General features: G+C 35.3%; 1 protein-coding gene across 1 annotated transcript in view; it reads left to right on the top strand.

The window, feature by feature from the left end:
* LOC105475034 (EGF like repeats and discoidin domains 3) overlaps positions 1 to 27,837 on the top strand; it is a 456,215-nt gene that overhangs the window by 252,133 nt on the left and 176,245 nt on the right. The window contains exon 5 of the mRNA XM_011729971.3: positions 11,010 to 11,123. Coding sequence (XP_011728273.1) covers positions 11,010 to 11,123 — 114 coding nt within the window. The remainder of the gene's footprint in view (positions 1 to 11,009; positions 11,124 to 27,837) is intronic.

The raw sequence follows: 27,837 nt of genomic DNA on the forward strand, positions 1-27,837 counted from the left end.
TTTATTTATATATATAAAGTCATCAAATATTTGAGTTATAGAGGCATAACACCCTCTTGATTACCTCTTCCTTAACTTCTCCTCTGTCTCCCCTGGTTTTGGCTTTTATATCTGTTAGAATAGCTGTCTTGTCTTACTGGCCAAATATCTGTATAAATGCAAATAAAACTTTATTGGAATAATTAATATAAACAACCCAAATAATTGGGAAGAGTATTGCCTGGGTACTAGTATCAAAGGTATTTGCATCTAAATAAAGATCTTAAAATAAATACTAGGATGTCAGGATAGAGATGGACAGAGAATATGATCTTTGTTAGGAAGAGGCAATGGATAAATATCTCTTGGATTTGGGGCTTTTGTTTAACTACTGTTGTTGGTAAGTGAAGATTATCAATAAATTATTATAAAAGGTTTGTGTGTGATATGTTCTGACTGAATAATGCTGATTTTAATTAGCTACTTTAACATGAATTACTAGTAATATAGCAGAAAGCCAGATCAAAAGGGGGTTCAAGAACAGAAGATTTAAATATATAGCAAACTGGTCACAGAAATGACTGAGAAATAAATTATCTAGATAATTCTGATTGTGACATAATTAAGTTCAGCATCAGAGTAGGAGAACTGAATTCTTAGAAATTCATCTTAAAGAGAAATTCAATCTTTAAAGAGAAGTTGAAAGACCATATACTTTAAATAAGGAAAAATATAAAAGGTCGAACTTTAAAAGGCAATCACTCATGGGAGGTCTGGAGAATATTTAATAGCTAATGGGGAGCTCAGGGAAGATGTGTTGTTAAGGATCAAAAAATAGCAGGCTCTGGAAAAGAAGGTCTTGCTGACTAATTAGCAGTCAATAGCAATATTGCTGGAGGAAAGATAGCGCAAGGGAAAGACATAAAGAAGTTGAGAAATTTTGTCTTCACAAAAGAAAAAAAGTTGAGGGGGCGCCGTCTATCATTGTCTCCTTTTAATATATCCAAAAAGTATGTTCAGCCCAAGAACCATGTTCCTTTTTGATGTTTGTGGGGGCCTGAATGTACTTACTTATGAAGAGGAGATAGATTTATGGTTGAAATAGATTGTCTTTGTCTTCACTAGGAGGAGGTTAGATAGATATCTATTCCCAGAAGGATTAGATGTCCTGGTCCAAATGGTGGTCAGTATTCAAAATATCTAAGCCATGTTGGCAAAATAAATGTGGTTACACTACTGGGGACAAATGACATTTTCCTGAGGAGTTCTGAGAGAACTCAAGGATGAGCTACGATAATGATGTCCCAGAAGTGAAAACTGCTACCATTCCTACTCTGCAGATTGCAAAGGTGAGCCACTTGAAAACAAACTAATTAATTAGTTATTAATTAGTTTTAAAAGTCTCCAGAGGAGGTGGTTCCTGGGAATTAGACTCAAGAATTCTCTATCTCATCTCTGGCCAACTAGCGGAATCTATAAAGAACAATGAGATTACTGAATTTTTAAATATAATTCTCTGAGAAGAAGCCACACTATTTCTGTGACAAGAAATCATGCCCAGACAATGCTTTGTTTTGAAGGCACCAATAAGGAATTAACTATATAATTTCCATGTTAACTCTTTGACAGCCTACCACTCCAAATTCAATTTCATGGGCTTTTGGCTATAATCTGTACAAGAAGAGTTCTGACAAAGATCCAGAACAAAGAAGACCAGGTGTAACTGAGCATTTCTCAGGATGTGGATGTGCATAAGGTGAATTGCCTAAGGGAGGAGTCCTCAACGTGATCTTAATATGTATATATACATATATATGGGTAGTTTGTCAATTACTGGAGAAGGCTTCTCACAGCAAAATCTCCAGAGTGTGCATTTCTGTTAGGAAAAACCCAAGCCAAAGTGGGTAGACTATCAAATACATTTACAAATCTATAATGTGGGTTACGCGTGACACATTGATAAAGAGTCTGAGTTATGTGTATAAAATCAATGAATCTGTGTAGTTATAAAAGAAGCAAGGAACTGGAAATACTTGTAAAGTACTTTTTTGGTTCAAAGTAACTTGTGTTTCCTTTCAGAGAAATTCAACTATTTATCTTTTATTATTTTCTGTCCTCCCTCTTCTTCTCCTTCTTCTTTCTTCTACTTTCTTCTTCCACCAAAAAATCAAAACAAAATGTAATATATATATATAAATATATATTTTATATATATATTATAATGTCATATATATTATATATATAACATTTCAGGAAATAAGGGTAAGTCATGAGTTTACATTTGGAAACTCATATGCAGTTCTCATCACTGTGCCTCGGTGACACAAGAAGTTCAGCAGCAAAGTTTTATGGACTCAGTTGACTGTCTTGATTATAAAGTCATATTTTGAAGTTGTTTTATGAAGCAAGACCTTATAAATGATGTTATTATAAACAAAGTATAAATCTGACCAAATATGGAAATTTCTATTTCATATGGGGACTACTTTATCATTTTTTTCTTCGTTAATAAACTGGCATATCTCAGCAGTGTATTTGGAATGGATGTGGACTTTTTCTGGGAATGATAATGTCTTGATCTGTGATGAAGATAAATGTATGTAATTTATTGCAAATATGTTTAAGTTTCATTTCATTGCATTATATTCTGTGAACATTTTTATCTAGCGTTTAATTAAACATGATTTATACAAATTGAGGTTGGTTTCCATCTAGGTTGTTTGCAGTGTTAATGACAGTGCCAATAGCCTTCGCTGCTGAAAGAACTCCCATATTATACAAATACGTAAATGCTTCTGCATAATTTGCAACTGTTCCCTAAGCTTGTGTGTTACTGGGCGTGTACATATGCGGAAGTGTTTTACTAACTTAGCTACTATATTAAAAAATATGCGTATCTCAAGATAATGTGTATATTTATGAATTTAGATTTAAGTAGTTTTTGAGTTTTAAAAACATTGAAAAATGCACATTTAAACAATGAAAAGGTCATTCTATCACAAATTGAGTGTGTCTACAAAGCATTTCCACTTCAGCAAATGCCATTCCAATTCATTCCACTTCATGTTAACCTCTGGGTAAAGGTGTTAACTGTTGATTTTTCAGAATTGGATGTCCTTAATTATAACTTGCTTTGCTGACAGTTTATAGATGGGACCTGATGAGCCTACAAGTGGAAGGTTTAAAGGTTGATTTGTCTCAATTAGATTTACACTCACATATTTTAATTACTACTTATTGTGTAAAGACTTGGAAGATTTAAGGAGGCAAAAAACGGCAGGGTCTTTCTATCATTAATAGAATGTATAATAATTCTTGATTGTTCTCACATTGGCTATGAGAACTTCCTTCTATTAACATTACAAATCAGCAAGAGCTGGGTTTGATTTTACTCATGATATATTTCAATCTTAAAATGAGAAAATGCACAGAGTCTCTTACAGGAGACTTAAAATATATGTTGTACCTATTAATATCAAATCTTGTGTGGGTTTCTGTCCCATCTTCCTTTATTCGTTTCTCAAGTCCATCTCACATATGGCTTCACTAGGTTCTTCTAAAGTAGAAGGGTGAAGGAAATACCCTCTCATCCTTCTCATCCTGCTCCAAATGTTCATTGCCAAAAAAATGAAACCCGGTTCCCTCAGCCTGTACTAAGGATGCATCATAATGTGGTCCGTATCTACATTCTCTGATATGGGATTCTAGCACTCTCTTTCATCTTCTCTGCTCAAAATACTTTACTCCTGTACCTAAACACACCATCATATCATTAGCATTCTTCTTCAAAGTTGTGATTCATTCTGGCTCCCAGCTTGGAAACTGACCACCATCTATATCACATCCTTATTAATCTTAATGAAACTTTTTCTTCTTGTCTAAGGTCAAATTACCTTTTGCTTATGTGGGTCCTTCGGACATGACCACTCAGTTTCCTCTCTCTAAGTATATATGAGAATAAATTTTCGCATCTAACTTTACAAATTATGGCAATGTTTTCTCTAAGATATGAAGACGTTAACCAGTGACATGTTCTCATCTAAAACAAATTGTAGTAGAGAAGATACAGATAAAGACATACTGGGCATGTTGCAAGGTAGCCAGACATTGTTATTGTCATACACTGAGTTGGCAGCAATAAGTAGCATGGAGATTTTCATGTGGCTTACAAAATTTAATGAAAATGGTTTGCGTGTTAGTCCAATATAAATATAGTTTAATATTAAGACTAAGTGAAATTTTGGTAAGAGCAAATAGACCTGAGTATTTTATTATATTTTTAAAAAGGAAAGAAATGACTTATACTCACCTTCTTTTCTTTCCCCTCCCTCCCTCCTTCCCTCCCTCCCCACCTCCCTCCCTCCCCCTCATCCATCCTTCATTTTTGTACAGTTTCAGTATCAAATATTTAGGAGTCTATCATACTTTTTTTTCCCCGAGACAGAGTCTAGCTCTGTCGCCCAGGCTGGAGTGCAGTGGCTCAGTTTCGGCTCACTGCAACCTCAGCCTCCTGGGTTTAAGCAATTATCTTGCCTCAGCCTCCTAAGTAGCTGGGATTATAGGCACACGCCACCACTCCCAGATAATTTTTGTATTTTTAGCAGAGACAGGGTTTCACCGTGTTGGCCAGGCTGGTCTCGCACTACTGGCCTTGTGATCAGCCCGCCTTGGCCTTCCAAAGTGCTGGAATGACAGGTGTGAGCCACCGCTCCCGGCCGAGTCTCTCACACTTTATAGCATATAGATCCATCTTTTTAGAGATTAGCAGATTCTGATTTTATCCCATTATTTGAAGTTATGAGGTACTCAAATTATTTTTATTTTTTTCTGAACACAGTCATGAATTATCTCTATTCTTTTTTTTTTTAAATTTATTTATTATTATTATACTTTAAGTTGTAGGGTACATGTGCATAACGTGCAGGTTTGTTACATATGTATACTTGTGCCATGTTGGTGTGCTGCACCCATCAACTCGTCATTTACATCAGGTATAACTCCCAATGCAATCCCTCCCCCCTCAGCCCCCCCTATGATAGGCCCCGGTGTGTGATGTTCCCCTTCCTGAGTCCAAGTGATCTCATTGTTCAGTTCCCACCTATGAGTGAGAACATGCGGTGTTTGGTTTTCTGTTCTTGTGATAGTTTGCTAAGAATGATGGTTTCCAGCTGCATCCATGTCCCTACAAAGGACACAAACTCATCCTTTTTGATGGCTGCATAGTATTCCATGGTGTATATGTGCCACATTTTATTTATCGAATCTGTCACTGATGGACATTTGGGTTGATTCCAAGTCTTTGCTATTGTGAATAGTGCTGCAATAAACATACGTGTGCATGTGTCTTTATAGCAGCATGATTTATAATCCTTTGGGTATATACCCAGTAATGGGATGGCTGGGTCATATGGTACATCTAGTTCTAGATCCTTGAGGAATCGCCATACTGTTTTCCATAATGGTTGAACTAGTTTACAATCCCACCAACAGTGTAAAAGTGTTCCTATTTCTCCACATCCTCTCCAGCACCTGTTGTTTCCTGACTTTTTAATGATCGCCATTCTAACTGGTGTGAGATGGTATCTCATTGTGGTTTTGATTTGCATTTCTCTGATGGCCAGTGATGATGAGCATTTTTTCATGTGTCTGTTGGCTGTATGAATGTCTTCTTTTGAGAAATGTCTGTTCATATCCTTTGCCTACTTTTTGATGGGGTTGTTTGTTTTTTTCTTGTAAATTTGTTTGAGTTCTTTGTAGGTTCTGGATATTAGCCCTTTGTCAGATGAGTAGATTGCAAAAATTTCCTCCCATTCTGTAGGTTGCCTGTTCACTCCGATGGTAGTTTCTTTTGCTGTGCAGAAGCTCTTTAGTTTAATGAGATCCCATTTGTCAATTTTGGCTTTTGCTGCCGTTGCTTTTGGTGTTTTAGACATGAAGTCTTTGCCCATGCCTATGTCCTGAATGGTACTACCTAGGTTTTCCTCTAGGATTTTTATGGTATTAGGTCTAACATTTAAGTCTCTAATCCATCTGGAATTAATTTTCGTATAAGGAGTAAGGAAAGGATCCAGTTTCAGCTTTCTACTTATGGCTAGCCAATTTTCCCAGCACCATTTATTAAATAGGGAATCCTTTCCCCATTTCTTGTTTCTCTCAGGTTTGTCAAAGATCAGATGGCTGTAGATGTGTGGTATTATTTCTGAGGACTCTGTTCTGTTCCATTGGTCTATATCTCTGTTTTGGTACCAGTACCATGCTGTTTTGGTTACTGTAGCCTTGTAGTATAGTTTGAAGTCAGGTAGCGTGATGCCTCCAGCTTTGTTCTTTTGACTTAGGATTGTCTTGGAGATGCGGGCTCTTTTTTGGTTCCATATGAACTCTAAAGCAGTTTTTTCCAATTCTGTGAAGAAACTCATTGGTAGCTTGATGGGTAGGCATTGAATCTATAAATTACCTTGGGCAGTATGGCCATTTTCACGATATTGATTCTTCCTATCCATGAGCATGGTATGTTCTTCCATTTGTTTGTGTCCTCTTTGATTTCACTGAGCAGTGGTTTGTAGTTCTCCTTGAAGAGGTCCTTTACATCCCTTGTCAGTTGGATTCCTAGGTATTTGATTCTCTTTGAAGCAATTGTGAATGGAAGTTCATTCCTGATTTGGCTCTCTGTTTGTCTGTTACTGGTGTATAAGAATGCTTGTGATTTTTGCACATTAATTTTGTATCCTGAGACTTTGCTGAAGTTGCTTATCAGCTTAAGGAGATTTTGGGCTGAGACAATGGGGTATTCTAAATATACAATCATGTCATCTGCAAACAGGGACAATTTGACTTCTTCTTTTCCTAACTGAATACCCTTGATTTCTTTCTCTTGCCTTATTGCCCTAGCCAGAACTTCCAACACTATGTTAAATAGGAGTGGTGAGAGAGGGCATCCCTGTCTTGTGCCAGTTTTCAAAGGGAATTTTTCCAGTTTTTGCCCATTCAGTATGATATTGGCTGTGGGTTTGTCATAAATAGCTCTTATTATTTTGAGGTACGTTCCATCAATACCGAATTTATTGAGCGTTTTTAGCATGAAGGCTGTTGAATTTTGTCAAAAGCCTTTTCTGCATCTATTGAGATAATCATGTGGTTCTTGTCTTTGGTTCTGTTTATATGCTGGATTATGTTTATTGATTTGCGAATGTTGAACCAGCCTTGCATCCCAGGGATGAAGCCCACTTGATCATGGTGGATAAGCTTTTTGATGTGTTGCTGAATCCGGTTTGCCAGTATTTTATTGAGGATTTTTGCATCGATGTTCATCAGGGATATTGGTCTAAGATTCTCTTTTTTTGTTGTGTCTCTGCCAGGCTTTGGTATCAGGATGATGTTGGCCTCATAAAATGAGTTAGGGAGGATTCCCTCTTTTTCTATTGATTGGAATAGTTTCAGAAGCAATGGTACCAACTCCTCCTTGTACCTCTGGTAGAATTCAGCTGTGAATCCATCTGGTCCTGGACTTTTTTTGGTTGGTAGGCTATTAATTATTGCCTCAATTTCAGAGCCTGCTATTGGTCTATTCAGGGACTCAACTTCTTCCTGGTTTAGTCTTGGAAGAGTGTAAGTGTCCAGGAAATTATCCATTTCTTCTAGATTTTCCAGTTTATTTGCGTAGAGGTGTTTATAGTATTCTCTGATGGTACTTTGTATTTCTGTGGGGTCGGTGGTGATATCCCCTTTATCATTTTTAATTGCGTCGGTTTGATTCTTCTCTCTTTTCTTCTTTATTAGTCTTGCTAGTGGTCTGTCAATTTTGTTGATCTTTTCAAAAAACCAACTCCTGGATTCATTGATTTTTTGGAGAGTTTTTTGTGTCTCTATCTCCTTCAGTTCTGCTCTGATCTTAGTTATTTCTAGCCTTCTGCTAGCTTTCGAATGTGTTTGCTCTTGCTTCTCTAGTTCTTTTAATTGCGATGTTAGAGTGTCAATTTTAGATCTTTCCTGCTTTCTCTTGTGGGCATTTAGTGCTATAAATTTCCCTCTACACACTGCTTTAAATGTGTCCCAAAGATTCTGGTATGTTGTATCTTTGTTCTCATTGGTTTCAAAGAACATCTTTATTTCTGCCTTCATTTCGTTATGTACCCAGTAGTCATTCAGGAGCAGGTTGTTCAGTTTCCATGTAGTTGAGCGGTTTTGATTGAGTTTCTTAGTCCTGAGTTCTAGTTTGATTGGACTGTGGTCTGAGAGACAGTTTGTTATAATTTCTGTTCTTGTACATTTGCTGAGGAGTGCTTTACTTCCAATTACGTGGTCGATTTTGGAGTAAGTACGATGTGGTGCTGAGAAGAATGTATATTCTGTTGATTTGGGGTGGAGAGTTCTATAGATATCTATTAGGTCTGCTTGCTGCAGAGATGAGTTCAATTCCTGGATATCCTTGTTAACTTTCTGTCTCGTTGATCTGTCTAATGTTGACAGTGGAGTGTTGAAGTCTCCCATTATTATTGTATGGGAGTCTAAGTCTCTTTGTAAGTCTCTAAGGACTTGCTTGATGAATCTGGGTGCTCCTGTATTGGGTGCATATATATTTAGGATAGTTAGCTCTTCCTGTTGAATTGATCCCTTTACCATTATGTAATGGCCTTCTTTGTCTCTTTTGATCTTTGATGGTTTAAAGTCTGTTTTATCAGAGACTAGTATTGCAACCCCCACTTTTTTTTGTTCTCCATTTGCTTGGTAAATCTTCCTCCATCCCTTTATTTTGAGCCTATGTATGTCTCTGCGTGTGAGATGGGTCTCCTGAATACAGCAGACTGATGGGTCTTGACTCTTTATCCAGTTTGCCAGTCTGTGTCTTTTAATTGGAGCATTTAGTCCATTTACATTTAAGGTTAAGATTGTTATGTGTGAACTTGATCCTGCCATTATGATATTAACTGGTTATTTTGCTCGTTAGTTGATGCAGTTTCTTCCTAGCCTCGATGGTCTTTACATTTTGGCATGTTTTTCAATGGCTGGTACCGGTTGTTCCTTTCCATGTTTAGTGCTTCCTTCAGGGTCTCTTGTAAGGCAGGCCTAGTGGTGACAAAATCTCTAAGCATTTGCTTATCTGTAAAGGATTTTATTTCTCCTTCACTTATGAAACTTAGTTTGGCTGGATATGAAATTCTGGGTTTAAAATTCTTTTCTTTAAGAATGTTGAATATTGGCCCCCACTCTCTTCTGGCTTGTAGAGTTTCTGCCGAGAGATCTGCTGTTAGTCTGATGGGCTTCCCTTTGTGGGTAACCCGACCTTTCTCTCTGGCTGCCCTTAAGATTTTTTCCTTCATTTCAACTTTGGTGAATCTGGCAATTATGTGTCTTGGAGTTGCTCTTCTCGAGGAGTATCTTTGTGGCGTTCTCTGTATTTCCTGGATTTGAATGTTGGCCTGCCCTACTAGGTTGGGGAAGTTCTCCTGGATGATATCCTGAAGAGTGTTTTCCAACTTGGTTCCATTTTCCCCCTCACTTTCAGGCACCCCAATCAGACGTAGATTTGGTCTTTTTACATAATCGAATTATCTCTATTCTTAAGCTGTGATTGTCAACCAGAAACCAAAAGGGCTACTTTTTGAGAGCAAGTTATCACCTAAGAAAATTTAGACCAGGCTTTCTACAGTGAACTTAGAATGAGCGGGTGAACAACTCTGCTTTCTGGAGGGGATACTAATTAGAAGACAAAATGTCAAAAGAAAGGGCAAAATTGAGATTTTCAAATACTTTTTTCCTTGTTTCCTTTTAGAAGTAATTTAATGATCATCTTGCTTTAAGCAACTGTAATAACCCAAGATTTCAGAACTACCATTTGATACATTATAGGGTATCAGAAGGCACATTACAAATCTGGAATAAAATTTTTTAAGATTAGGCACAGGACTATTTCTATTGTTCTGGTAGAAAGTTTGTCAGGAAACATTTATCGGGCCCCAGTAGTTGTCCAGATTGAGTGTGGTATTTTCAGGAATGCAAGGAACAGGGCAGAATAGGAACTTCGTTTGTGGAGCTCACTTTCTGACAAGGTGAAAGGGGCTAAAGGCACATAAACAGCCAATTTCCAAGTCTGTAATACAGTTAAAAACAACAACAACAAACAGTTATGGAAATGAAAGCAGATAGGGAGCTCAACTGGAAAAGCTTATAGGATGAGGAAAAGATGGTGAGTGGTGCATGCTCTCCAGCTACTGCAGTAGCTCCCACAGAATCCAGCATGGTTCTGTGCCAAAAGGGAATGATTTGTGAGTATCTGTGATTGATATTTGATTGAATTAGTCGTTGTTTCTTTTATGTTCAAAATCATGTTTGTTTTCTCTGTTGTCCAAAATTAGCAAGGGAAGTAGTATAATTTGCTCAATATTTTATATTTCATGTGATTTTGCATCAGATATAATAGTAGCATATCAAAGGTAAGTCCCGTTAGTCTTCCTAACTTTAGAAATCCTTGAATGAGATTAGGAAGTGATCACCATTTACATTTATTATATTTTGCATTTAACGAGCTTTAGCTATTAACTCTAATTTGCTTCTCATCATATTCATCAAAGACGAACTATTTAGAAACTAAAACATCTCTGTCAGTTAGAATTTTAATGAATTAAGATGAAATGAGACAGTGTTAATTGGCAGTTGTTGCTGCAGGGGAGGTTTCTCGATCTTGTAAGTGAAACCAATTCATCTTTCCATCAGGGTTAATTTGTTTGATTTAATTCTAAGGATACACTGAATAGTTCCCCAAACTACTCATATTTATTTTCAGAATGGGAGAGTGGTTTAGTTCTGTTGGCCTTTCATCTGGATTCTGAATTTTATTTGAAATTTATTAAATTTAATGGTTAATAAATTGTTGGTTTTAAGCAGCATTTGTATTACTGACTAAACACACACACATGCCTGCACACACAAAGGAATAGCATTACTAAGGCATTTGTATTTCAAATGTCTAAAACTTTCCAGTATCTAATCATTTTTTACCAATTCTCTTCCTCTGTCCTTTCTGTCTTCCTTAGACATAAATGAATGCGAAGTTGAGCCTTGCAAAAATGGTGGAATATGTACAGATCTTGTTGCCAACTATTCCTGCGAGTGCCCAGGCGAATTTATGGGAAGAAATTGTCAATACAGTAAGTATTCACGTGTGTGTGTGTGTGTGTGTATGCACACACACATATATGTATGCATATACATTTTTATGTACATCATCTACATTTATTTTGAAATTTGGGCCAAAATCAATATTATTTGCTTTCAGAGTGCATAATCCATTGAAATGGTACTTTTCATATTTGTGGTATGTTATTAATGCATACATATTCTCTAGGATGTCTCACTTAGTGTACCATATGCATAGAAGTGGTATCTTGTGACCTGAAAAGAATGACAACATTGCCTCAGATACTCAAGTTACATGGATCCCATTTTGGTTTATGATTATGTATACGACCAAAATTTCTACCACCAGAGTGACACTTTGGTCCTGAGAGTAAATTCAGGGTGTTGAAACCAGATAGGGCACGCTGGCTCATGCCTGTAATCCCAGCACTTTTAGAGGCCTCAGCGGTAGGAGCCCAGGAGCTCAAGACCATGCTGGGCAACACAGTGAGACCCCATCTCTAAAAAAATGAAATAAAAATAAAATAAGTCAGTTAGCCTCTATTATAAATAAAAGGTAAAAATAAAGGAGGATGCATTTGGGCTGTCCCACACACTAGCAAAAATGTTGCACACTATTTATTTGTCTTATTGGAAGCTGAAGAAAGTAGGGACTTGAAATGATGCATCAAATGACAGAGCAGTTATTTGCCTTAAGTGTTTACAAAGAGGCAGAAGGCACCACTCGCCTAAAAAAAAAAAAAAAAAAAAAAGGCTGGGAAAAAGTAGTAACGGGACTAAAGTCAATCGGATGGGGCCTAAGTGGGCCCAAACACATGTTCATAAGAATACTAATGATATAGCCTTATAATTATTGGACAGTTAGGGGAAAGTTCATACTGCTACTGCTTTAATGTATATTGTATGATCTGAGCACCACAACATCATTACGCACATTCAGAATGTAGATGCAGATGAGACTTCAGATAAAGAAACTGAGACTCATGTGATGTTGTTTGCCCAAGCTTTCACAGATATTTAGTGACAGAAGTAATGCTACAGATTTGTGATTCCCCATCCTCACTCAGTGTACTTTCCTCAAGATTGAGATACCTCTTTAAATAGAGAGGTATAATGTAAATGTGAATACATGACACGTCCATTCTTTATCACAGACACACACACATACCACATAGTTCTTTCTCTTCAGCCATAGTAAGAAATTTATTTCCCATTTTCTTTTTCTTTCTTTCTCTTCAGCCATGGTCTTTATAAAATAAAATAGGAAATATTGTTGAATAATTTGATATATAAATATATATAAATAAAATAATGATATAAAATGGGATACTCATTACTGTAGTCCTGACAAACTGCACAAAAATAATTAAACTATGACTATCATAGAGAAATCTTGAATTGGAAAAAAAAAAAAAAAAACTTGCTAAACTTAAAGTAATTGAGGAAGGACATTGAGCCTGAGTTGATGAAGAAAGGTACAGGGCACAGAAGGATGGAAAGGGAAGGCTGAGTAAGTAGGTTGACCATGCAACCAAATAGACCAATAGTAATCCAACCAACTAACCTAGAAACCTTCCCATAAAGCATTTAACTATCCACCCACCAAGTTAACTCAAGCTCAGGTTCAGCTCCTCTTTGGCCTGTCCCAGGCACAGCACTTGCATCCATTTTTGTTTCATGGAACTTGAAGATGGCTGCTCAGTCAACACTGGAAGTTGTGCTAAAGAGCACCTCCAAGATGTCTGTCAGTGAACATCTTATTAATATCATGATGAACAAAAAAACTGATGTCACTGACTATTTCACCTTCATTCAGCAAAAATAGAGAATTAGTACCTGAATAGAGAACCTTCCAGGAAGGAACTTTAGCATAGTTTAAAACAATACCTGGATTACAGCATTTCTAGGAAGGGTAAGGCCACCTCTGACCCATAGGAGGCCTGATTAGGGGAACAATTGTGGGGGAGAAACCTTCCCATTTTCCTAAAGGAGGATTGAATGGGGGACATATCATAAGAACCCTGCCTAGGGATGAGTTTCACTGTGCAGTGAGGAACGAGCCTAAGAAGTGACACCTGAGGGTGTAGATGTCCTAGAAGAGGAGACCTAGAATGTGGAACTCTAGGGCATGGAGGAATTGGGAAACGGGTTGAGTGGATAGGCTGGGGATGAGGGGTTTATGAGACAGACAGTAAGGCTATGAAAGAGGGAGAAATGCTCCTGCCTGTCATTAGTTTGTGCCTTGTGTCTTCCAACCAGTTTTTCATGTTGTGTTTAATGAAAACTTTTACTTTTCTGTGAATTAGCTTTATATCTATATAATATTTATATTTAAATTCAGGCATCTCTTTGAAGATGCGTGTGATAGTGGCATGCCTCCCTTCAACTGTCATATGATCTGACATTCTAGCATTTCCTCTATTCTCTGTGCCCTGACAAGGAGATCAGAAAGAGTCACTTAGGGAGTTCCGTAAAATATATTCCTATCGGGTGTTTGCTTTTATTATATTAAATTTTAAAGACATATAACAAATTAAGGTTCTTTATTCTGCCTATTGTCTAGGTTTCTTAGGATATGGCTCTACTTTTTTCTGTAGTCTCTTAGAGTTTTTAGAAAATTTAGAGTAAAAAGGGACATTCTGACACACTGATGATTTATGCACATTGAGAACTTAGAGAATTCACTTACTGTGGGGTATATAGAAGCACATACAGGTTACAGGTGGTACCAGCTCTAAGCTACTTGAAGGTAAGACCTTGGAAGTTGTTGACAATACATAGACGATAACTCCTGTGCTGGTGTCTACCCTGGAATATGATTGATAACCTTTCTTCTGGACTTTGTATCTTACATGTCCCAGAGGGTGGCCTTTCCCTCATTTTTTACCAGACTTTCAATTTTAAACTGTATATTAAGGTTGCCTTTGCCAATATAATTAAATGAAATATTTTCAAAACTATTGTCATACCACATTTCAAAAACTCAAATATATTTATTTTAAGTTAAGCAATTAAAAGCAAGATGTTTTTGTTGAGATAGTACCTTAATAAATATTACAAAAATAACTGTGAATTATTTACTATAATGTATGTCTTTAATTAATTTAGCTATTAAGCACTTTTACTTTGTAAGGAACAAATTTATATCTAACTCCATTATGACCTGTTGCAAAATTATGTGGTAAAAATTATTATGCAAATTAATTACCTATTGAACATTTTCAGTAACAATGAAATTATTTCACATTAATAATGAATCTTTTAATACTAGGCAAAAAAAGTTTCCTGTACTTTTCAAGTGATTATCTTCTAATTATAGGGGAGTTAAGTCAATAATACATATTTCTGATTTAAATAATTTCAGTTTAGACTTCTAGATGTGATTCATACAACGTATTTACTTTGGAAGATCTCACTTATTTTTTAGTTTTATTATTTATTTATTACCAGGTTTGGTTAAGTTTTATTATTGTTATATTTTACATGAAATTACATTTGATATGTGAAAATCATTTAGATGTTCCTGTAGTATCTATCACAGTATTACAGCAATTCTTCTAATTAAAGTCCTAATTTAATTCCCTTGTTCATTTTATTTATTTATTTATTTATTTATTTATTTTGAGATGGAGTCTCTCTCTGTTGCCCAGACTGGAGTGTAGTGGCACGATCTCAGTTCACTGCCTCCCGAGTTCAAGCGATTCTCCTGCCTCAGCCTCCCGAGTAGCTGGCACTACAGGCACGCACCGCCACGCCTGGCTTTTTTGTATTTTTAATAGAGATAGGGTTTCACCACTTTGGTCTGGTCTCAAACTCCTGACCTCAAATGATCCACTCACCTCGGCCTTCCAAAGTACTGCAATTACAGGCATGAGCCACCGTGCGCGGCCCCTCGTTCCTTTTCAATGTGATAAGCTCAAGTGTTCTGACAGTTACTTCCATAAACAGCTTGAAAAGAAAATGATGATGAATTGGAATGAGAAAACTGTTCTCATAAGAACAGATAAGTTTTGTCATATAAGTTTAACTGAACATGATGTTTAAACTAGATTAAGTGCAATGAAAAATAATAACACTCTAGTTACCTAATCTAAAAATAACTAGGATTGTTCTCATTTATTAGACTATGTGGCCCACAATACCTGTATACATTTCCCTCCTGGGTGTTTAAATATGACATTATTATATTTCAGGAATGGCACTCAAATTCATTTTTGTCACTGGCACTACTTTGGGAAAGTAAGATAGTTTTCAAGGGAGCTCTTATAATGCAACATCCACAAACAATTATGACAAACAAACAAACAATGACTTGGGTGATCTCAGAGGTTTTTACTAAAAATTAAAACTAAAATCTTCTAGTAAGGACTAAGTGATGTTTCCAAATATCATAATTACCCAGTTTTTGCAAATTTAATAAAATAATCTAGATAATTATATAGTCATTGAAGAATTCTGTGATATTATAAGGATATTAAAATAATACCTATGAATATATTTTGAAAGTGGTAAATTAATATTTTCTTAACTTCATTATTTGAGCAGCTTTAACTCTTTTAGCCATCATATAAATTAACTAGTATTTCCAAGCACATAAACATAGACAACATATACTGTGTGTGTGTGTATATATATAATATATATAAATAAAAAATATAGTTTTTATATATATATAATTATATGTATTGTTTTTTCTTTTTTTTTAAGACAGAGTCTCATTCTGTCTCCCAGGTGGCTAGAGTGCAGTGGCGCAATCTCGGCTCGCTGCAACCTCCACCTCCCAGGTTCAAGCAATTCTCTTGCCTCAGCCTCCCAAGTAGCTGGGATTACAGGTGCCTGCCACCATGCCCAGCTAATTTTTTTGTATTTTTGATAGAGATGGGGTTCCACCACATTGGCCAGGCTGGTCTCAAACTCTGGACCTCAGGAGATCTGCCCTCCTTAACTTCCCAAAGTGCTGGGATTACAAGTGTAAGCCACGATGCCCGGCCCCTATATTCTTTATTTTGATATCAATATGTACCACCAAGTATATTTGTTTAAGTACAGACTTATTCACTGAAAATTTCTAACACATTGTATAGATAAATACATGACAAGATTTGTATTTTTAAGCTCAGTATTTAATTATTGCTTTTTAAAAGACAAATTTGTAAATAATAACAGGCAAATCGTTTTTGTTTACTAAACTATATCTTTTCACCAATTCATATATGTTGACTTTACTATGTGTCAATCACCTTCCTAAGTACTTTAAATATTGATTTTTTAATCCTCTCAGCACTTTTTGTAGTAGGTACTCTTTATTACTGATTCCATTTTACAGAGCAGACTGAGCTATTGAGTAAGTAAATAATTTGCATAAATTGACCTGGCTAGTAAACTTCAGAACCTGGCCTTAATCCCAGGCATTGTGGTTGCAGAGCCTGCAGCCCTAAGCGTGATATGATCCTGTCTCTTGTAGGGTAAAGGGATGCTGTTATTAAATGCTACACATTAAAAACACTTACACTTGATGAGTGGCCTTGGCAGGTGACAACAGCGTAAGAGGAAAGAGTGCAGGCTTTGCATTCAAATAGAACTGGAAGTTTAAATATTTTCTGTTTGTAACTATATGTCCTGACAAGTACATTGCCCCTTCTGAACCTCAGATTTTTTATCTGCAAATGGAATTGATACTATCTTTTGATGTATATATATTGATGGGCAGATTAAAATTCATAGCATATGTAAAATACCTAATAAAACACCTAGGTCAATAAATGTTATAAATAAGGAAATAACTGCATAAATGTATACACATAGGATTTTTTTTTAGTTATTTGAAAAAATAATACCTGTGTATCTCACCTTTTCTTTTGTCATAATGTTGTGTGATTTTAAGTTTTATTATTTATGCAAACAACTTGTCCTTCATTAGTAAATTAGTGTATGTCCTTGAGAACAAGCAGTGTAGATGTTAGGTATAATGCCTGCATACCATGTTTTACAGATACATAAATTTAAGAATTCCTGTGGCATTAATATAAGTTTAAATACATATTCTTTACCCAAAATCATTAGAGGAGATAGTTGCTGTGTTTTTTTATAAAAGGCTATCATAACATATGAACCACAAACACCCAATTTGATTTATCTCTTTGTATGTTTGCAATTATTGTAAGATGTCACTGTTATTTGATCAGGTATCTTAGTGAATGACAAGCAAATGAATGTTTGCAGTAATTTTAGTGAATGACAAGAGGAGAATGAATAATTCCAGTATTTTCTAAAAAAGTGGTCAGAGATTATAGTTTTATATTATATAGCACGAAAATCCTACTCTTTCCTATCCAGATGTGACAAGACAAAAGGAAAACATAGAGAAATTCTGAAGTAAATTATTTTTTTAAAAGGGTCTATAAGGAAGTGAAAATTAGAATGAAAGCACACATAAGTTTTATGAGAAAACTGCCTAAGTCTGATGTTACAATATAGTGAATGTATTCAATTATATGATCAAATAAACTAGCCACAAATATTTACTGAGCTTTTCTTAGCATAACTGTGTATAAGGTTATAAGAACATACATGAATAAACTCATTCATTCAACAAATTGTATCACCCTCTAAAGCCAGGATAACAATGGTAATTGAAATGAATTTGGTTTCTACTCTCATAGCATATACAGAATAATGACAGAGAAAAAAAGAAGTATGTATTTAATAATAAGACATGGTAAGTGCCATGAGGGCAAAAAAGAGGGAGCCTATGACAGGGAAGCCTTTTCTGTTTGGGGGATTTAGGAAAGTGACATTTAAGCTAAGACCTTAAGAATGTGTAGTATGTACTCAAATAGAAAGAGGAGGGGGTGGTGGAGATAAGAATTTTATAAAGAGAATGATAAATAAACAGATCCTTTGAGAATCCTCAGGAATAAACAGATCCTTTGTTTATCCTCAAGAATAAACAGATCCTTTGTCTTTAAGAATCTTAATATTTAGTGGATGAGTTAAGAGTGTTATTTAACCAACATGTGATAGCACCTTTAGTACATCTTATCTTTTAGGCCTTAACAATAGAGTCATGAAATTTCAATTGGGGTTGTGATCTATCCATGCTAAACCATGTTTATATACTAAAAATTCATCTTATAAATATGTTTTTGTGCAACCATGAGGGATAAACATCAGAATATATTTTAACTTGTAAATGTAACAAGAAATCAAAGAGAAACTAAGAAAAATAAATATTTAATTTTAATCTTATAGTATTTCCTATAACAAATATCTGCTCTGTTGTAGAAATTTGAACAGGGTACTTTGGTAATGATTTTTGTCTTTGAAAGCATTGGCTAATTTAACTTAAGATTGTTCTACTTTGCTTGAAATACATAAAATAAAAATTAATCCAGAACTCCAGTGGGACAGGAGAAGGACAGATTGCCTCAGGCTGGTACCTTTTGTGAACATTAAAAATAAATAAATAAAGGAGTTGACTATGGGTAAATCTGAGGAGCATAACATTTAAAATCTACCTATAAACATATGGGATACATTTACAAATAACTGTAACCATATATACTTGAATACATACAATTGTTTTAACTTAATTTCTCACTTCTTTTAAAACATGCTTTTGTGAGTTAAAAAGAAAATCCAGAACACTGCAAGTATATCAATAAAGAAAGAAATGATTTCAATGTTATTACAGGATGAAGTTTTTGAAACAATAAACACAAAAAAAATTGACTCAATAACGAAAGCAAATTAGATTTTTTGTGTCTGACATGGAAGTTCTGTCTTCAGTCAGGTGCCTCTGGGTATATTTTCCAAATGTTACACAACAGTTTTGTACAGAATTATCACACTTTGAAGGTTCACCTACTGTACCTTAAAGCGATAATGTAGTAAAGAAAAGACAAACAAGTATCTGCAAAATGCTCAAATAGACCATGTAGGACTTGTTAAATACTTCCAACAAATTGAATCATATTCTCATTACCTGGCAGTTTTGTATTTAATTGCAAATAATTACTGAAACATTCAGTAAGACCTTTTTGTTTTCAAATTATTTCAACGTTCCCCTTATGTGCTAAACTGTATATGTCCAGGGATTATAATTTAGTTTTGTATTTATTCTCCAGGCTAAAACTTGCTCTTATATTTTCCAGTTCAAAGACAAAGAAAGATGAAGTACTCAGACATCAAGGGAGTTCGAGAACAGCATAACTTGATTTAGTTCTCATAAAATTTAGAACTGTAGTGGATGATTGAAACATATTGCATTTTTCTCAAACTGAAAATATCACTCTTTTCAGCTATCACTCCACCCCTCACCCTTACAAAAAGAGCAGAGGGAGAACCCAAATAAAATATATACAAAACAAAAAACCTCTCTGTTAGGAAACTACCAGTAAAGAAGTCATCCTGGGACTAGGAAGTTGGAACATTGCTAAAATGTAATTTGTGGGCCAGACAATATCTTCTACATGTTAATGCAGCATTCTTGGGTACTTAGGTGAAATTTGGGGCCTGACTGTCAGAGTGAGGCTCAATTGGTTATTTCACAATGGGGAAATTATAGCACAAACCACCGGGATTTCCGCTTTTATCACACTGCTAAACAGCAGAGATAAACTTTCTCAGAAGAGAAGAAAGAATATAGATGGTTCCTGATCTTTCATCAAATGTGCACAATTTTTCAAATGATGGCATGATTTCCTGAGCTCTCAAGGGTTTCAAATGGTTGCAATAAAACTTGACTGGCAACTATGGAGCTGAGTTTGGCAGTGACAGCAACAGCTAGTGTGGCCCTAGCCGCAGTTTTCAACTGAATCAGCACCCTTGGAAGTGATGGTTTCCAGCAGCATGTAAGACATAAAGCCAAATACATGTTTTGAGTTCCCATCTTCAAAGCAATCTTCTTCAACTGAAGAATGAGGGCACAGCAACCTTTTGCACTGCTTAGGCATATGGAATTTTAGGTGCAATTGGGATATCCTGATAAGATAGTACAGCTAGTTATCAAAAATGCAGATCGTAGTTAAGGGAAGGATTGTTAACAAAGATTCAGATTTATGGGTCAGATGAGAATGATAAAGTAATAAGATTAGATAGCATTGCAAAGGGAGAAAGTAAGAGAGTAAAAAGTATAAATGGCTAAGGAGAAAATTTAAATCAGGTAAAATAAGTTCTATTTGCAAAGGTACAAAAAAATAAAATAAAAGGATAATCCAAGAAACAGAAGAGGAATACAGACTTAGAGCAAGGAAAAGAGTGTTTCCATAATAGAAACTGGTCAAGAAAATATAGGCCTAAGAAAAGATACTTTTAATGTGGAGGCTAAAACCATTAATGGCCCTTACATAATTGTGTGGGTGTACAGAAGAATGCCAGATTGCAAGTGTTCCAGAATGAGCAGGTGCTGAGTAGAAAATAATAGCCACAGGCTGCTCCTCCCAGGTTATGGTGAACTCTACTTTAAGCATATCTTAAACCCCAGAGAACCATTAAGGTGACTAAAGACCTAAAAATAAATTTCATGATAGTTACCTTAATAGCTTTATCTGGTCAATAACACACGTTCTTTTTAGAGCTCCAAAGGGAATGGAAACATAAAGTATCCAATTTAAAAATAAATTGAACTTGAGGAATATGGTTCTATAAAAAGAAGGAGAGCCAGAGCAAAGTCAGTAAATCCAATACTAAAATTCAAGGAAAACAGGAGCAGGGACAGAAAATAAACTATTCTGACAAGAAAAATGGATAGAACTATAGTTATATAAGGAAGCCTATAAATACTCAGCACTATTATCTAACTACGAAACACTGAAAAATTGAAACCGCAGCTCTTAGCTCTGAAAAATCCAGAGATATTTGTGGTGGTTTGGTGAAAAGAAAATCCGCTTTATATTTTCTCTGGTACACTTGGGCAGACACAAAAGTTTGTAAACATCCCTGAAATGACAATTTGATATATAAATGTTGCCTCATACTCATTTAACAGTAACTTAATAATGCTATTTCCTTTTCCAATAGAATTATTTCTGGATTCTACCACTGTTAATAGTTTTCAGAACCTTAGCACTTTCCTACAAGGATTAATATAAGGGCATTCTCAGTCCCACTCTATAAGTGCTTAATGCAAGGTTATTAACCCTAGGTAAGGACCACAAACGATAGGTAGACAGAAGTGTCCTTTGATGAGAAAACAAAAAATCATCTGTTTATTTGTATTAATAGATGACTGAAATTTAAAATTTTCATCAATTACAAATATAGGCAACAACCAATCATAGTGTTAGCAGTACCTATGATTTTTGTCACTAATAGAAATCACAGATATTTTCATTTCACATAATACGTCACAAATGTAAAATATCACTGACATTTTTCACTAATATGAAACTATAGATCTGCTACTACTTATTTAATGTATTAATAGATCAGCATATACACTGATAAATCACATATTTTTAAATATTTTGATGATTGCCTTCAATTTCTTTGTATTTCATTTTATATGTTTGAAGGCATTATTCTGAGAAGGGTCTTTAGGCTTCACCAGACTGACAAAAAGGTCCATACTATAAAAAAGGTTTAGGCCGGGCGCGGTGGCTCAAGCCTGTAATCCCAGCACTTTGGGAGGCCGAGATGGGCGGATCACGAGGTCAGGAGATGGAGACCATCCTGGCTAACCCGGTGAAACCCCGTCTCTACTAAAAATACAAGAAAATTAGCCGGGTGAGGTGGCGGGCGCCTGTAGTCCCAGCTACTCGGGAGGCTGAGGCAGGAGAATGGCGTGAAACCGGCGGGGCGGAGCTTGCAGTGAGCCGAGATCGCGCCACTGCACTCCAGCCTGGGGCACAGCAAGACTCCGTCTCAAAAAAAAAAAAAAAAAAAAAAAAAAAAAAAAAGGTTTAGAAACCTGAGTTAATGGTTTATCTGTTTCAAAAGACATTTTCTCCCAAAATAATGTGGGTGAAGCTTTTGGAGATAAAAGCTGTCAATGAGTCATTTTCATTGAATGTCCAGTCCTGGCCTTTCTGCTGAATTTTGTTCTCTAGCTCCATGATAAAAACATGTAAGTCAAATAGCAGATGATGAAATTGTAAGCAATATTTTTGTCATTGTATTCACAGAGGTCTTACTAGCAGGGTTGAACTTTTATTGAATTCATTCCTGCTTCTCCTTAACTGTGCAGATTTAGACACTTAGTAACCTAGAGAGAGATGATGTATTCTAAATTACCTGCCCTGTGGACACTAACCCACATTTAAAAGACAAAGGAAAAGAGGTAAACTAAAGAGCAACCACCACCTCTTCATCCCCACATCCTCTTCCCCATCACCTGCTGCTCAGGGGCTGCTATCTGAAATTGAGCATATTCAACTGAACCTTTTCAGTCTCCTTAAAACTGATTAGTATCCATGTAAAATTTCATAATCAATTTAGTTATTTGGTTTTCCAATACCTTATACACCGTCACTTTAGAATAATGCAGCTGGTATAAGAGTTCACCAAAACACACCAGTTGTTCAGAATCATAGGATTATGTATAAAGTAATGGGGATCACTCAGTACTTGGGGCAGGGGGAGGGAGAAAGTCTGCCTGTTAACTTAGTGAAATTTCTAGTTAATGTGAACATCAGTTTCAAAGCATCAAGGTACTGTCAGTAAACACATTCTTAATTATGTTTTTTAATTTAGTTCCATTCTTGTATCAGAGTGCACTCACACCTAGAGTTATTTAAGGAAGTGTATGTTTCACGGACATATATGACACTATCATCTACTTGACCTTCTTTGTTTAAGGAAGTTAAGCTTTCACAGACTTCTGGCTGTCAAACTGGAATTTTAAAACAATGGAAATGACTTATCTAAAAACTTAGACAATTTGCAAAATGGCTGTGGCAATAACATCATGCAAGTGATGAGACCAACATCAAAATAACTGACACACGATCCCTGATATTAAGTCACTTGAAATATTGCTCTGACATACATTTATCTAGTATTTTTGATTCCAAGAAAACAGACCCACTCAGTTTACCTCTAACATGAGGACTATTTTTAAGTTTGTATGTTAACCACATTATGATGAAGGCTTACATACTACTTGAGTTTCTGCCTCGCTTTCTCATTCTCATTCGCATTATTCCTATTTGTAGATCCCACCGTCTTTTAGAACTTTTGCTTCTTTCTGTTTTTACTCTGCTTCCTTGTCTGCATGAGTGATGAATTTAAATTTAATAATATTCCTCATCTTAATTAATAATAAGTAGTTCAAAGGATTGTGCATGAAAAGGTTAACACCAAAAAAGCAGTCAGTTTATAAGTGTTCCTGAGAAGGAAAACAATTCATTTAGTATTATTCAAATGTTCTTCATAGTATAGGAAAATATTATCTATTTATACACATTTAACCTTTTGAGTAGTCAGGAAGATTTTATCACAGGAGCTTTGGTGAATTCATTCATTATGCAAAACACTACAAAAGTTCCCACAAAGCTGTTATTAACTGTGTCCTAGTATTTGGTCTAATCACAAAAAGTAAAACTATTTTTTTATGTTCCTTGGGTAGCAGTATTATTAACCTAACAATATTGCAAAGTAATACATAAAATTCTGTCCAATGAAGTTGATAAGCCAATATGATAAGAATAAAGTATTTTTTCTAATGCACAATTATCTACCAAGTAATTTCTAGTGGACATCTCTGTGCCACTTAGCAGGGGGAAATAACATCTCCGATAGAGTTTTCACTTGGAGAACTGTTGACGTTTCATCACTTGGAGAACTGTTGACATTTCACTTGTTTTGAACGGCCCATTAATATTTTCTTAAACATATGTTTTCTGATTACAAAAGTATTCCATATCTGAACAGAAATACTTGGGAACCACAAAATTATTTAGTTTTATTTCATTCTAAAATGGAGTTCATTTAATCAACACACGTAACGTACCATCAGAGGCTATGCATATAATGTTTACATATTGTTACTTGGTTCTTTCTACAGTGTGTCTTCCCTTGTATCTGATTGGCCAAATCCCTTTTCAGATCTAAAGTTTGTCAATGAAACAGACATTATTTCTTCAGTGTACTTACTTTTCTCCTTGGTAACACCTAAAATACCTGCATGAGTATTTTATGCATACCTGGATAAGTTGGGCATTTGATAATTTCAGGCAGTTGAGTGACTAAGATTTCTTTGAGTTTAATAAGAATTCATTAGGGAGAAAGTTACCTAAGTTATCTATTTTGGTTGGTGTAAAATTGGGAAGCAGATGATCACTTGTTTAAACATAATGAACAGGCAACTGGATACATTTAATCCAAGTTTAAACTGAATTTTATAAAAGAAAAAATAGCAGAAAATTGCATAGTATTGGTCTTATACTTTTGAACAATATGTAAGTAAAAATGAACTATTGTTTTTCACTCTAGTCACACCTCCACTACTTCCAAGAATATGACAGTACATACAGTTTTTGAAATTTTAGGAGCTGGATAGACAAGTAAATTGTCTACAAGGCTGCTTTTATTACTTGCTGAGGTTTTTTTGTTGTTATTGTTGTTTTTTTTTTTTTAGTACTCTACCTTAACAATAAAGTACTAGAGAGAAGTAAATACCTATAAAAGTCATATTTCAGTTAATAATTCATGTGATTAATTAGTCATGCTTTTGAGAAATGGGAGTTAAAACTAACTTTTCAAATGATTGCAAAGTGTGTGGAGTAAACATAATCAATCAATTGATTTAATTTACTCAATTTACTTTCTAATCTGTTGGCAGAGATAATGAACGTTGGCTCTACATTAAAATGAATATGATAGAAAAGATAAATATACAGTGAAAATCCAAGTTTATGCATATATGAATGTTTAATTGGTATTTTGCTTATTCATTCTAAGGATTGTTGTGTACATACATAAAACACAAGACTATTAGAAACAAATTTAACCGCAACAACAAAAACAATCTGTGGTTGGGACACAAAGTTCTTGATAAAGTAATGATAAAAATTTTGAAATTTATACATAAACTTTTACCTTTTAATGCTAAATCAGACTAATGTCATAATTGCCCAGATGCTAGTTTCATGTTTGAAGATGTTAGCATTGAAAATTTATCCTGAGGCATTTTATCCTGAGGCACAATTTATCCTGAGGCATTTTCTTAAACAGAGAAGAATGCACTATACCATAATAGGCTTTCTTAAAAGAGGAAATGTGAACATAGTTAATATTGTAGAGAGAAAATACACAGTGAGAGAAAGGAAAAATAAGGTCATAGAAGTTCTTGAGGTAGGCAGGTCAGCATGTTCCGTGTCTACGGATGTCTCATTATAAAATTATTCTGACTTTAGTTTCTAATAAACTGCTTCAGCTGTAAAATCACTTTCAATCTTATAAAACAAAAGCATTAAACGTTATACTTCTGCTTTGCACAAGGAAGAGGCTCAGTAAATATCAGTTAAATGTTGAATGAATAACAGTCTATGTTGAACCTTTAGTCCAAAAGCCACAGCAGAACAACGGTGATGGAGAACACAAAGTGAGTTAGATCACTGTTCTACATCTTTATAAACATGACATCTAAGTGCCCTGCTCATTATTTTTTATAGTTTCTCTGCACTCCTTAAGGCATATGCAGCAAACAGAACACCTCCACCGCATCATGTTACAATGTTTATCATGACCCGTTGGTAATAGATGTACCTGGGTTCAAATCCTGGCTCTAAGACTTTAGGGGATTTACTTAACCTCTCTGAGTCTCAATTGCCTCAATTACAATTGGAAATAAAGATACTCTTCATGGGGTTGTTTTAAGGCCAAAATGCCTGACATATTTTTCTCTGCAGTAAGTATGTGCAGGCTTCATTTGTATATTTTAGGAAGGCCTGTGAGAGAAAAGATAAATCCATACCTTTGGAAGGGGAGCAGGAAAGAGGTATGGATGGTTCACCTAAATAAAGGAATCAGCACGTTTGGATATTACTTATCTTAGTTTCAGAAGACAAAGATATTAGATGAGGAGATATACCAGAGTGAAGTGCACTTGAGGTGAGAATGGGTAAAATGCTACAAGAGTTTGCATTGCAAGGTAGGGAACCACCCTAGAGGGAGATACTGTCTGCTGTGTTCACCTCAATTAAATTGATCAATGATGTTTTTGAGCAGCTGTTACTTCCAGGCACTTTAGAAGATGCAAGGGATGGGCCCGTTTATCGGACAGGACCCAGATATAACCGTTGTTTGGAAGAATTTATAATCTAATGTGGAAGACAAATTTATAAATATATAAATGCCCATTAAAGGTATACTTAAATGCCAAGTGCTGTGATACACATATGCTTAGAGTCTTTTTGTACCCCAGGATTGGCACAATTAACTCAGTTTGGGGGAACGCTGGGACAGGGAAGAAAAGGACAGAGGCGTGAGCTACAAAAATATTTCCTACACTGTCATCTAAATAAAATTCAGTCTAAGGTTTGCAGTTTGATATTGCTAGAAGGTAAATTTCAAGCAGCCAAGAAGATGACCTTTTTTTTCTGACCAATGGGAACCTATTGAATATTGAATATATATATATATATATGTGTGTGTGTGTGTGTGTGTGTGTGTGTGTGTGTGTGTGTGTGTGTATCTTCTAAGATGGTGAACTGGTCAGATAATTGGGAAGTTTATTCTGAGTGCAGTGTATAGGATCAATAAAGGGGACTCCATTAAGAAGAAGGAGGCAGTAGTACAGGCAGTGAGATTCGGGGCTACAACAGAATTGACTAGATGAGACAAATAGGAGAATGAGTTAAGCAGTCAAATTAGCACATAATTTAATAGCTGATATAACTAATACCATTTATTCACAACTTCACTTAAAATATTAATTTTTGTTGTTTTAAAATCTTTTCCAGATAGAAACTTCTGAATTAGTTATCAGCATTTTGACTTCTCACTTTCAGCAACTATGTAGATAGTAATGAAACAAAGTTGGAAGGGTTAGACCCAGACTCGTAAGGATTGCTCAGCATATGTACACCAGAGTATAATCACTAGAGAAGATCCACCTCCTTAATGAACTAATGGTACAGATACCGTATACTGTATACTATAGACAATAGCACAATATAATTCTAAATCATTAAAAGAGCCTGATTTACTTTTCATTTTGTAGTAGTCCCCTCCCTACTGTCACTGTTACCCATTGGTATATATGAATGCGGACTCAGTGGCAATCTTTCTACTGAAATTACAGATCTTTTAGGAACACAGATGTTTAGTGTTATTGTTATTCCTTTTTATATTTGTTAACTTAGTGCTTAACATTTCTAACCCCAAACAGGCTTCAGAGTGTGCAGTCAAACCTTAAAAAGATAGTACTCGACCCGTGTCTTTATGAAAAAGAGACCTGTATAAGGACATTTTGGTTTCATGTGATTAAACTATCTTTGTTTTCTAATGCTACTGATACACTTTCAAAATGCTGACTTCCAGTCAGGATGACATTTGGATATACCCAAGAACAAAACTAATGGAAAGGAAGGTTAGGAGTTTCTAATTTTATTTATAAAACAGAATTTTTAGTCATGGACAAGTAATTAATAATGACAATGGAAAAACTGCTCTTTTTAGATGATTTTCGTGCCACGGCATCTGTGTCATCTGAAGGAGTAAGGAAACAGAGTCCTAAACTCCAGGCGTTACATTAACAATCTTTATAAAAATGATAAAATATTT

Source organism: Macaca nemestrina, chromosome 6 (genome assembly GCF_043159975.1).
Source record: "Macaca nemestrina isolate mMacNem1 chromosome 6, mMacNem.hap1, whole genome shotgun sequence".
NCBI classification, from domain to species: domain Eukaryota; kingdom Metazoa; phylum Chordata; class Mammalia; order Primates; family Cercopithecidae; genus Macaca; species Macaca nemestrina.